The sequence below is a fragment of the Nelumbo lutea genome, chromosome 4 (genome assembly GCF_056320005.1).
Source record: "Nelumbo lutea isolate HS-2025 chromosome 4, American lotus-T2T, whole genome shotgun sequence".
NCBI lineage: Eukaryota > Viridiplantae > Streptophyta > Magnoliopsida > Proteales > Nelumbonaceae > Nelumbo > Nelumbo lutea.
In genome coordinates this window covers 89039622-89052946 of record NC_142687.1, presented here as the reverse complement: position 1 = coordinate 89052946, position 13325 = coordinate 89039622, and the positions used below count along the sequence as shown (strand labels likewise).

General features: G+C 38.0%; 1 protein-coding gene across 1 annotated transcript; it reads right to left on the bottom strand.

Annotated features, from left to right (window-relative positions):
• Positions 1 to 314: 314 nt before the first annotated feature.
• On the bottom strand, positions 315 to 3179 carry LOC148861655 (inactive beta-amylase 9-like). The gene is made up of 3 exons (XM_088982804.1): positions 2517 to 3179; positions 1493 to 1978; positions 315 to 1399 (listed from the first exon to the last, which is right to left on the bottom strand). Exons 1-3 carry the CDS (start codon positions 2757 to 2759, stop codon positions 503 to 505), a joined length of 1626 nt encoding a protein of 541 aa, XP_088838930.1. The 5' UTR covers positions 2760 to 3179; the 3' UTR covers positions 315 to 502.
• Positions 3180 to 13325: the final 10146 nt, after the last annotated feature.

The window sequence follows — 13325 nt, the reverse complement described above, 5'->3', positions numbered from 1 at the left end:
AGGTGTTTCAATCACCCTCTTTGAACCATTGTATCTTACTCTTTTCCAATGGAGTTCCTTTTCAAGTTTTTAAGATGCACACACCGGTGACCGAATATTTCCAAAATTTCTCTCTGTTCGAAGTCTTGAGGGCCTTCTAGGGTTGTTGGGACCCCACTAATGTCAATTCAAACCTTGTTACTTCACTTGATATTCCCATCCGCTAGACTACTTTGGCCTAATTCCCTAACCGGGTAGGAACCAAAAACCAGAGATGAAATATTGAGATGGTTTTGGCACCAAATTTGAAATTTCTGATGAATTGGATTCTGAAATTGAGAAAGATACTTTTATTATAACAACAATAATATCATTAATCATGTTCTAATAAATAATATATCTCATGCCTTTTTGTTTACCAAGTCCTCTCTTCCTATACAATGCTTGCTATCAATATATTGATTCTCTATCTTAATTAATTGTTCTCTATTTAGTATTTACATGAGCAATGTTCTCATCTCTTCTAAGAGAGTTGCGCCTGGAGCTTCTTCCCTGATTCAGAAGCCTTCGGCAAAGATAAAGAATCCTCTCCATCGCTTGTGGGTAGGTCATCAGACTGTAACTCGGGTTGGTTGAGGTTCCTCACGAACACTGTGAAAGAAGGAAAATGTTCTGGTGAGAAGAAATAAGCTCCCATCCTCTGATAAGTGAATGAATCAACAACCACTGCATTCTCCCCTGACAGATGCTTCATAATCTGTTCTAATCCCCCAGGAACTCCAGAAACTGATGAATTCTCCCCAGAAACCAGTACACCATGCTTTAAGCATGCCTTCTTGATCTGAGAGAGCAATGACTCAGGGCTGGAGAGCGATTCCTTTGGTTGGTTTGCATCAGAGAGGTCCATCCCTGGCACTATCATGCTGCATGAATTTTTTGCAAACATCTCAGCTATGGCATCATAACCATCTCTGTTGGCAGAGTTGTAGAAACCAGCCGTCAGCTCGGCAGGGTGGGAGCGGGTCTTGTACCATGAATGCAAGACGGGGACTTTGGCAGACACAGTCACAGGAGAGTCACTGAATGTGGTGGAGGCGAGGGAGAGCAGGCGGTTGCCATGGGAGATGAGTTGGTTTGAGTACCATGTGAGGAAGAAATTTCCGTATGGAGTCTCCCATGAGCCTCCTTTCTCCTTGAAGAAGTTGTTGGAAAAGGGTGACTGATCAAAATTGGGGGCGTCGTGGGGACCGGCGAGGCCCCAGTAATGGTTTCCGGTCGCGTGAGCGTGTTGTTTGAGCTGGCTCAGCATGTGTTTGTCATAACACTGGAATTCTCCTGCTCCCATAAGCTTGTTACCTTTTGCAGATGGTCTGGAAGGGTATCTGAGCTCACCATCTGGACCCAGACTCACTGAGACATCCTGAAAATCACAGAGCAGCCATGGATTAGAGCCATTGTTCCAATAAATAAAGATGGGTTGCTCAGAATTAAAGGTTGGTTACTTAGTGCTTACCACGATTGTAGAGCCCATGAGACCAGAGAATGAAAACTTGAAGCTCTGCAAAAATTCCTTGTAAACTTGAACTGGAGTCTTCCCATCAAGGACTGGTAATTCATCGACGGCCAACGACAAACATTCCTTGAACCGCCGTCCTGACCGGTCGTTGAAGAAAATGTCCGGCTGTGCTTCACCAATCTTTGACACCCAGTCAGGGAGTGGGATCTTTGCTTGCTTGGAGGCATGGAAGTTGAGGGAGACCCGAATCTTGAGACCTGCGTCACGGATCATCTCTGCAAGTTCAAGGTAGCTAGACCACTCGTACTTCCCCCGGCCTTCCTTCTCGACTACCCCCCACCAGATTGGGAATTCAACCCCATCCACTCCCAAGAGCTTCAGAGCTTTCAGCCCTGCCCCAACTGCTCTCACATGGTTGACTGTTTTGCCGTCGGAGACAACATCCAAAGGAAGCCCAACAAATAAGCTTAATCCCTCCTCTTCCTGTAGACACAAATCAAACGGTTGGTATACATACAGAGACTAGCAGAACTGTAAACCATGAAATTGAACAGGAAATCTTGATTCATAAGTTGTGATACATGAAACACATCACGCAGAAATGAGGACTTTGATCTGATCGGATCAAATCAAATGGTTGGTTATGATCCAGAGGTTACTAATCACTCTACAAAAGCCAATTTCAGAATTCAGAGGTTTACTAATCACAATCGAACGGTTTCTGAACGGCGGGAATCGGGAAATTAAAAGATTACAAAGATTAATAGTCTAACTAAACCCTCACTGACTAACGTGCAAAAATAGCCTAATACTGAGTTCGCCGGAGATACCATGTTTTGTACAGTTAATCGAGAGACAGGAATCATCAGTATAGAAAACGCAGAGGTTTTGGGATTTTATAGGGGAAAAAAAAAAGAAGGGTGATTCACAGAGCTAAATCAATCGAATCAAATTCGAGATCTTAGTTGTGAGAAGCACCAAAGGAAAAAAAAAGGGGGGGGGAAGAAAACAGAACACTTACAAGCTTGGATCCTCTAGCCATGGCTGTTGTGTCTCCAGCAATTTTTTCCGATCGAGAGACCTCCGGTTGGGTTGCCTTGAGACTGACTTGAATTCCAGATTTCCACCATCTCTTCTCCGGATCAAAAGAAATCCCCAATTTTCTAGAGAAGACCTGCTTCGAACTAAAAAACCCAAGTTCCCGGGGAGCTAACTCGGTCTTTCCTATCTTCGCCTGAGAACATCCAACTACTGAGACCTCCATCTCAATCTCAACTCACAATAAAAGGAAACTTTTCCAAGTCGAAAAACTATAGACAGTAATGAGAGACAGATATTTCAAGGAACCAAAGATCAAAGAGACCTCAAAATCTACCAAAATTCAGGTAATAATCTGCGGAATGAAGCCTTTTCGGAAGAAAAATATCAGAAAGCAAACTGGGTTTGTAGCCCGTAAGGCAATCTGGGAAGAATAAGTAGGATAAAGAAGGTGTTAACCTCAGAAAGGTTACTTCTAAATGAAATCGGAAGCTTCGTTCTTTGTTTCAGGTGGTTGCTCACGGTGGTTCAAGCCGTGAAGCAAAGCCACCCTTATATAGAAGCAGCAAGGGAGGCCAGCGGCATTTCGGAAAAAAACGTAGAATTCTACTAGAAACGCCACGTGCAGCCATAGGATTTTTGATTCAATTATGTTTGCTCAAATTCACCATTTTATCCAGAAATTGAAAATAAAATATCCATATCCTAATGCTCATTTACATCTATACGCCTAGCTAGGCAGTTTATAGAGGATGAATCCGAACCGCAGAATTGGAATATTTTCTTTGATGTTTCTTATAATCAATCCTGAGAGGCTGTGAGAGAATATCCCGCCATTCTGGCCTGGGCCATCCATATCCACTCCAGCGATTTGGAACTTGGAGCACAACTCGGAGGATTCCCATTTCCCAGGGGTATTATGGTAATTTTGGGAATCGGGAATATTTTATCCTGATACTTGGAGGGAAGAGGATATTTCTGTGGATATGGAAAAACGAGGCAGGTGAGTCTACGTGGAAAGCGCAAAAGCCAAAAGGTTAGAACCGTCAGATGCTTCTGTGGCCGGAGACTTTCCTAGAGCAAAAGCATGCGGACGGGGAGAGGCACATTGCCACGTGGCAAAGTGCTACCATTGTAGCCTTGTAGGATAGACGATTCGAAGTTCGAACTCATCCACACCGGGTTGTCGGCGCGGCGCGTTCGAAGTTGGATCGGCACGCTGACTCAGGTCCACGCAATACAACAAGGCTACAAGCGCCTCGAGTTGCGGGTTTAGCCGTGATTCCGTCGCCGTTGATCACCGACACCAGGAAAGAAAACGCGTGTGTTGGCGACTTTCCGTATGAACGTGTCGTCCATCTTACGGTCAAGACTATCTTACTCTTATCTGGATAAGCCAATCTCAACCGTGTAACAAGACGCGACGTGATGTGATGGATTCGGATCCGAAGTGAGGGCTGTTCGATTGGAATCTTTCGTTCTTCTCCACAACCCATGGTGTCCACGTGTCAACTATGGAGGGGACCCACCAAAAACAGTGAAATAAAACCAAAATTGTCTGTTTCTCGGGTGTCACATGTGAGCAGCCAGTGGCCTGCCGTTTTGAAGTTTGAAGTATACAAGACGAAAAGGGAAACTCCACGTCCTACGCCACGAGAGGTTGTGGAGTGGAAGGTTTCATCTTTCATCTTTGGAGCTTTGGGGTTTGGGCCGGGTAAAGGGAAGAATGATCGAACGATTGAAAATTGTTCTATGCGGCTACGTTTCTGGCGTTGGCAAGGCAATCTCCAATGTAGCAGGACGAGCGAATGAGTGGGTCCCGGCATAGTCAGGAGTGTTAACTGCCAGCCACATATCCAGAGGAAAGAATAAATGGTGGACCCTATTCATGCATCGCATCTTACTCAGCTGGTGGGGTCTACCACTTACCTCGCTCCAAGTCACAAGTCACAATTATGTACTTGTTGCAGTAAATAATAATGGCATAAAATACATTTTATTTGAAAGCAAGTTGGCCTTTGAGAGGTTCGTTGATTTAGTTTAGTATTTATATAGAATAGATTCTTATAATTATTGATGAAAATAGGGTTATTAGTGGTGTACGCACGCAGCAGCACCATTATTATTGATATTCCGAATTGACCCTGCATGAAATTTATATTGATGTTCCGAACACAATAAATATGACTATAAATTACAACCCTTAACAAATCTTTTGATTTGATTTGTTGCCATAACTCCACGTTGAATTAGATAGAGTAATTTTTTTTATGGGGTTACTTTTAAGGCTATGATTTTCTACTTTTACCTATCATTATTACATTGCCATAGCTAAAGTGAACTCTATAAATTATCTATATGTTTGGTATGGATGTTGGAGTTGTAACATTGTTGGAAGTATTATTTTTGTCTTTTTTTTTTTGTTTGGAATCATTACTATTAGGCAGGATGTTTTATTATTCAGCACCATATCATTGTCCTGTTGGCAGCAATGAGCTACAGCTCCATGAAGCGTTAAATTCGGTGTTGCTCCAAGCTATGCCTTCAAATTTCCAAGACATGACTTGAAGCACCATTTTTTATGGAAAAACAGTTCCAAACAGATGACCATTTCCTAGAGCACCGTTTTTTCCTATGTGGTGCTAATGTGGCATCGTTGCTCCAGGAAACGGCAACGATGCCAAACAGTCGCTAAAGTTACTTTGAATAATTTATCCGGAACACTGGTGTTTAATGATCACAGTTCAATTAACCTAACTCACCTCCAAAACAGAATCCCTCCCAAACAGGCTCATAAATATGAAAACCCAATCAGTGTTGTGTTGTGTTGTGTTTAGATGAGCTTCAAGATTTGTGCTTTTAAACCCAAAAGGAAAAGGCATGAACCCTAATCAAGTTCAAATTTTATTTTAAAAGAGTTTCCTTTTCAGTTTTTTCTTATGTTTTTAAAACCAACTATTACCAAATGCTCAAAACATTTCCTTTTTGGCTGATTTTCTGTTTTCTACCATCCAAAGATCGAAAGCTAAAACTTTTCCAAACAGGGCCTGAGTTTTGCTTTGAAAAATAATTTTCCACATCCCAAACCTCAGAAACAGAAATTAATCCAAACAGAGCCTACGTTTTTTCAACCGAAAGTATATATGCGGTCTCAAAATTGACGTCTGGGATTAGGTTCTAAATTTCAGCAATTCCGGCTCTCTCAAAATTCAAACTCTTGGACCCTAATAAAAATATTCAAGTTTTAATATTTTACAAAAAAATTTCTTTTTAATTATTTAATTAATATTTTTAGTATATGTAAATAAATAATTTATTTTATCCAACTCTAATAATACTTCAAAATTTTCCTCATAAAAAATGAATAATTTATAAACATAAGAATTTCAAAATTCTGACTATTATTATTATTTTATTATTATTATAAATAAAAGAGCCCAAATGTCCAGTGCAACGAGTAGGTGATCAAGACTCAAGAGGCAACAGTTGGAAAGAATGAAGGAAAGAGAAACCGTGATCGACGCCCCTGGATAGTGACTAACGGTTAACGGAGTCCACAAGATTGGAAAAACTGGGTCCCAATTTCCGTGTGCCATGACATAAAGAGTCATGGATGGAATTCGGTTAGGCCGTTTAAGTTGAGGCTGGTCCTCATCTGCTCCTATAATTGCATTGATTCAGTTCATCTTTGTTCTCTACTGCCCAGTGCCCATGTGCTCTGTGTTCACTCCTCCATTCCATTTCAATATGGCCCATGGCCTCACTATCATCTATTGGAGCGTTGCCATGAATTGGGCTTCAATTGGACACATGGCATGGGCTTAGCTTGTGGGAACATGACAACATGCCCATGTAGGAACAATGGGTGAATAGGGAACATGTGGGCCTCTTCTTTTGGGCCCCAAAAGATGATTCTATGTTCAGAATTTTCTGATTCATGCACGTCATCATTATTGTCATCGTCTATGCCTTACATGAGGTTGACTACATGAATCCTGTTTCTTCAATCTATTTTTATTTAATGTTATATTTATTGTTAAATTATTAGTGATTAAATCATTTCTTATTCTGTATAGATATTTGAAAAAAACTTATAAGAAATTAAGCTAAAATGGAGGAGCTGATACATGGCCAAATGTGCCCTATCCTATATATAGAATTTAATAAATGAAGCTAGGTTGCAACTGCAAATAATTGATCCTATCCAGATCCGAATTTGATTAGTCGATACTTAGATTTGAACCGAATCTTATCCATCGGATTTATATCGGATTTGGTTCGAATTTTTAGATTGTAATTGGATATCGAATAGTATTGATAAATTAAATTAAAAATGACCAAAATATCATATTATCAATAAAATTAACTCCAAATAACCTGAACCTATATATGTGCAACTTTTAAACTAATTTTATTAATAGACACAAGTTGGGTACATGATATACATGAACATTTGTAAGGATAAAAGTGTAAGAGTGGGAAAAAATCCTATATAATATGATGCTAGTAAAATATTGTGATTTAATTTTTATGGCCTACACAAAAATGAAAGCAAATGTTTTTATTATTTAGCATAGGTTTTGATTTAATTTTTACGTGAAACCAAAAAAAGTATCCATACTATATAGTAAGGAAAGATAGAATCACAAAATAAAAGAAAAAAAAAAACCTATGGTAAAAGAGTAAGTGAGATACAATTTAATTTACCAGGTCGTAGAATCAACCATCAAAAACTCCTACTTTATTATTTACCCCAAGGGTGTAAATGAGCCGAGCCTACTCATAAATGTAATAAATTTTCATAAGATTACATTTTTGAAAATTAAAAACAATTTAGTGTATTTTTAGAAAAATTTATCATGTGGTGTGGTTGATACTCAGTATATATTTTTTATCATTTTTGTCATCATATTGAATATTGGGTTGACGGGGAATGGGTGTCTTGCCTTGAACCCACCCGACACTAGGGACGGGGCAGGGAAAATTTGAGGATTCCCCATCCTTGATGAAAAGTGGGTGCCTTGCCTTGAACTCGCCTGATTCTAAGGATGAGGCAGGGCAATTCGAGGATTCCTCGTCCCTAATAGGGAGCGGGTGCCTTGCCTTGAACCCACCTAACACTGGGGACGGGGCAGGGATGGGGTAGAGTGTATTGACTACAGGGCGGGGACAGGGGTGGAGTGTTGCGCCCCAAGCCCACCCCATTGCCATTGAAATTACTAAAAATGTTAGCTTTGTAATTTATTTATTTAAAAATAATGAAAATAATAACAATTATTAAAATTACTACAAATGATTAATAAAATTAAATTTATTAAAAATTATTTGTTCATATTAAATTAACAATAATTATTTTCTCTAATTCAATATTAAATGAAAATACAATTATTAAAATTTTAAATATTAACAATAACTTTGAATACTTTTAGTTAATTAACGACAAACTTTGATTATAAATTTATCAATTAATTAATAGTAAATAAAATTATTCAATCTTTTAGATCTTTCCATGCATCACACGGGTCCCCGCTAGTTTGTGAAAATCAAAGATCATTATATCACCATTAAGGGAGATTGGAAAATTGTCATCACTCTTGAAGAAAATTGACCCATGGAGATTTAAGAACATCATAGAGGAATTTCCTGTTAGAAAGATTGGAGAATGGCATCAAATGTTCCCAGTCAATAATTTTTTTTATCTTATTTTTGTGATTTTTAGAGGCATGTTACCCCTATCTTGTGTAGCCCTTTTATCGAATTACCAAAAAAAAAATCTAACATAATCAGATTGGAACAATCTTCGGTCAAATGAAAGCCCTATAAATGGATATATGTAAAATTGTGAATGCCTATTAAGTGTATATAATATTGACTGTTATGTAGCACATCCTGTGTTGCTTATAATTTTGAATTTTAACTAAAATATGAGTTGAATTAAAATTTATACATTTTAGTTAAGATTACAAATAATTTCTTAGTTAAGTTGGATAAAATAATAAGGTATTTAGTTGTATATATTTACTTGTCATTGGTATTTAAATTAATAGGGTTGCAACAATGTTTAATTTCTTAAAATTTATGTGTCCAAGTTTATAAACACTGTCATTGGAATTTACTAAATTGGGTTTTTTAAATGAGATTATAAATCTAATTTAATATGCCAAAATCATGCAAAATGCAAATTCTGTCTGCAATTTTTTATTGTATGATATTCAGTTAACTAACATTTGGGCTCAGTGTACATCCTTCCAAACTGAGCCTTATGTATTATTTTTATACCGAGGAACAATGTATTTGCCTTAGTTTGTTTTTTGAAGCTAATATAGAGCAGACCCGCACTCACACCTGATCATCACAAAAATGAAAAATCAAAAGCATTTAATTTAGAAATGAATTCCGATGCAGCCAAGCGAATTACGCCAATGAAGAGGTGACACGTGTTCCACTTCAAAGGGTAATTCGGTCAATCCACCTGAAAGAGTAAGGGTAACAGCTGGCCATTAACTCTTGCGCTTAATACGGACGAAACGGTGGCTCGTGCACAACTTTTCGAATAGCATCACCTGACAACAGAACACGTTCCAACACCCTCCCAATACAATCTAGTACCACACATGTGAGATGGGTCCCAGTCTCATAGTGACATGCGTAGTGTACGATCATGTTGGAGAGGGTTGGCATGTGTTGTTGGCAGGTGATCCCAAGTCCAACTTGCCTGCTACGAGCAGAGGAAGCGGTTCGAAATGGGGAATCATTACGAGATATATCACTCCTACGTCTAACAGCTCCTTCTCCTAATGTTTTAAAATCGAAGCTGAATCATTTTTGCCTCTATGTTACGGGTCATTGGTCAACTGTCTAGGTCGAATGGTTTAAATCATATATGTATTTTATTAGTAAATTATGTATAAATATGTTTTATATGTTATATGTATTTTTATATTTAATTTATATTTTTAATTTATAAAATATATTAAAATTTGCAATTTAAGGTCAAAAAAAGTTTTTTTTTCTGAAAATAGCTGGGTAAGGTGCCTACGACACCTTGAAATACAGATATCGAAAAGTTTTCTAAAAAAAAAAAAATCACCACAATCATACATCATAGTGCAAAGTTATAGCCTCCTAAAGTTTGTATACATTAAGCGTGCAACCTACAACCTGGTGACCAGGTCGAATGGGTCAATGGTCGAACGATTCTTGACCAAGTCAATAGTTTTGACCGTCTAACAGGCCTTGACTGAACTGAACCCAGAATCTGACAGTTTGAACAGTTCGACTAGCCATATCAACAACAGATTGAAAACACTACCCTCCCCTATAAACATGCGAGCTTTTTTCAAGGTTACAACTCTCTAGACACTCCTATTTTCTTATGGTCAAAAGAAAATATGGACAATTACTATTTTACCTTGGTAACTGGTATTCCCAAAAAATTCTCAAACAGCATATGCTGTTGGCCCCCAACATCCAAAGCTTCTCCCCTCCGGGATATCACCTCAAGATCCCTAACATTTGCCTGAAACTTACAAACCCTCACTAACCTGTATAGATTGATTAATATATATGTATATATACATACATACATACATACATACATATATATATATATGGACTTAATTAATGAACTAAACTTGGGCCACGTCCCAGGAGAAGTGGATTCTTGCATGATGACGTTGGTGGAACTAGACAAGTAGCCTGAGAATGATTGAGTGATGTGGATATCCCTATCTTACACGTTGTCACACATTCAAATTTGCTATGGAACCAAGAGAGATGAGATCCATGCTGTGACGTGAAATGTGAACAAGAATTTTGGAAGGCATCCATAAATGGACTCTCCAAGTAGTTTTCATAATCAATTCATACAATAAGAGTTAGAAAATAATGACTGTATCAGGGTTCCTTAATTGCAAGAGATGAGTTGCTCTTTGATCTACATCTACCACATGTTTTTGTGAAGAGGAAGGCGACCCACCATTGAATAAGTCCATGTCAAAGATTGCTACTGTTAGGACCAGGAATTTCCTGCCATACGAAGCAAGCCCAGAATGAGAATGGTCCTTGTGAACAATCAACAATAGAGAAAAAGAAATCAAAAGTGTTTCAGGGATGAGCAGCTGATCATAGTAAAGGAGATACATGAAAAGTGAAAGTGCAAACCATTGTGGAGAAGTATAAGAGACCCATTTGGTAAATGGTCAAAATCATGGAGAGAGTGACCATGAATGGAACAAAACATACCAAAACTATCCTCTTAATTATGTAGATCTGCATTATTTTCTGGATACATGAAGACTGATCAGAGTGAAGATATCTTGTCATCATGGGAAACCCATTTTTGGTAAAGAGACCTGTCTAGACTCTTAGAGGAGGGTTAAGGAAGGCTTTTGGGTAGAGAGAAATTTAAGTGATTTTGTAGTACAAACATCATTTGCATTAATGTAAGTGTAGGGGACCGGGAGTGCAAATTCTATTTTAATTTTGCTTCAGATTTGACTGTTTTATTTGTTTGTGAAAAATGAAATGGTGTGGTTCCCATTTTATGTTAAAGAAAATTAAGGCAGGATGAAGGGTTTATTTTTTAGGGAAAGTTGGGGTTGCATTTTAGTGGGTATTCTGGTGACCCAACTTTTTTGAATAAAATAACCAAGGACTTGGGATTGTGTTTTTTTTTTTTTTTGTCAACTTTTAGATGGTTGATAAAGAGAATTAGATGACATTTGAAGGGCATTTGTGTCTTTTCAAATGCCACTCAATGACTAGTTAATGGGCTGATTAGCGACGGGTACTGGATTGACATGTCTTGAAAGTTTAGATACCAAATGGTAAGCTTTAAAGTTTAGAGATTAAAATGACACTAAATCCAAAGTACAAGATACTAATCAGTAATTCTCTCTATTTTTTAGAGTAACAAAAATATAAGAACAGAAGGTATAATGATATGAGTCGAAATCAGCCCCCCCACAAGATAGTTTCCCACAGCACATCCCCACTGTGTATTGGAAATATCTCCCAATGATACCCTCATCATATCTAATACTATCATTGGGAGATGTTTTCAATACATGGCGGAAATATGCTATGGAATATTATAGGGGGCTGATTTGAACTCTAATAATATAATCCCATGCATAAAGAAGAAGAAGATGGTGCAAATTTTGCATCAATAATTAAGGTTGGTGTTTTTTTATTTGATGCATCAGCAGCTGAACAAATGTGACTCACACCAAACACAATGGAAGTCTTTCTGTTTGAATTTTCTTCTTAAATAAGAAAACTGAATTGCTATCATCTCTCTCTATCTTTGATGGGATGAGGACTAACGATAGAGAATACGAAACCGGCCAAAGACAAAACACAAAACGGGTGGAATGCTTTAACCATAAGGGCTGTGGTCCAGTTTGAAAATTGTAAACGGAAACCGTGCGGTCCAATCCAATTGTAAGTTTTCTAACATGACCGACCTTTTTTGCTTGGATATCTCCATTTTATTAATCTCAAAATTTATCGATAAGCTTCAATAAAGTGGTAAACGGCGACGAGACGTTATGGGATTGATCCGTGGCGGTGACGATTCTGATCTCATCCCCTTCCTACCACGACGAATCTTCCTACTTCCACTGATTGGATCTAGGGTCATCGAGTGCCAGCCACATGTTTCTGGATAGAATTAACAGGTGGACCCCAGCTTGGCGTGGGCTCTACCAACCGACCCCAGCTTTCTCGGTCAAAGGCTCAAAGCTATGGCCAAAGTAGTGGTCGTAACACAAGATTCCAGCAGCGTCCTTTTACTTTCTATGATATCAGATAACGCCGTAACTGTACTTGGTCACGAAATCTAATAGAAAAAGGGGTTATTGTAAATTTGGAGGAGAAGCTTTGACGTACGTTTAAAGATATTATCTTTAGAATATTATTTTCCTTCGTTCAGTTTTATTGAGTTTGTTGTTGTATTATAGGCAAATTTGTTCCCAAGATACAATAGAGTTTTAGATGAGAATCTAAAATCAGTAAAGTTGAAAATTCTCCGAAGAAACCTTCTGTGAGACTGTAACAGATCGGACTGTGAGAGAGAGAAAGTGGATTTCGAAAAAAGTGTGTTTTTGGATTCTGATTCACTCCTTAAATAGTTTATGAAGATGTATGAATAAAAGGTAGGTGCTAGTTCAAAGAAGGCACTTTGAACAGTCACAAATTCAAACACTCTGACTATTTAAAAAGTAATTAACAGTTAATTACTGTTAACTTTGAATTGTGCCTTTTGATCACACCTGATCGAATCGTGACCGTCGATCTCATCAATGGTTAACATCGCACCAAAACTAAAGCCGCCCTTTGCGAGCCACACAGGTGCGAGCAAAGTGCGCCTCTAAAGTGCCTCATTGCGCATATGCAGTATCAAACTCTCATACTCTCATCTACTATTTCTAAGGAATGTAAATTAACTCCTATTAAAATACTAAAAACAAAATTTATAATTTTCTAATGTAAGACAAGTTCAAAATTGGGTTTTACATGAGAAAAACTAATTTTTCAATCAAGTGTATAAGTGTAATTTCTCATGTAATTGACCAATCAAACCTATAGGATTTAATCTCTTATGAGATTAAAATTCAACATAATCAAATTTGGATTCAATGGTAATGTCAATGAATGGACAAAAACTCCTTAACGGAACCAATATTCAAGAGAAGAAGGAGGCGACTGAATCGATGCAATTCTAGCTCTGGCGTTTTCCCAAGACAAATGCAAATTTCTCAGTAGTCAGTTCGTGTCACGGTTATTTTCT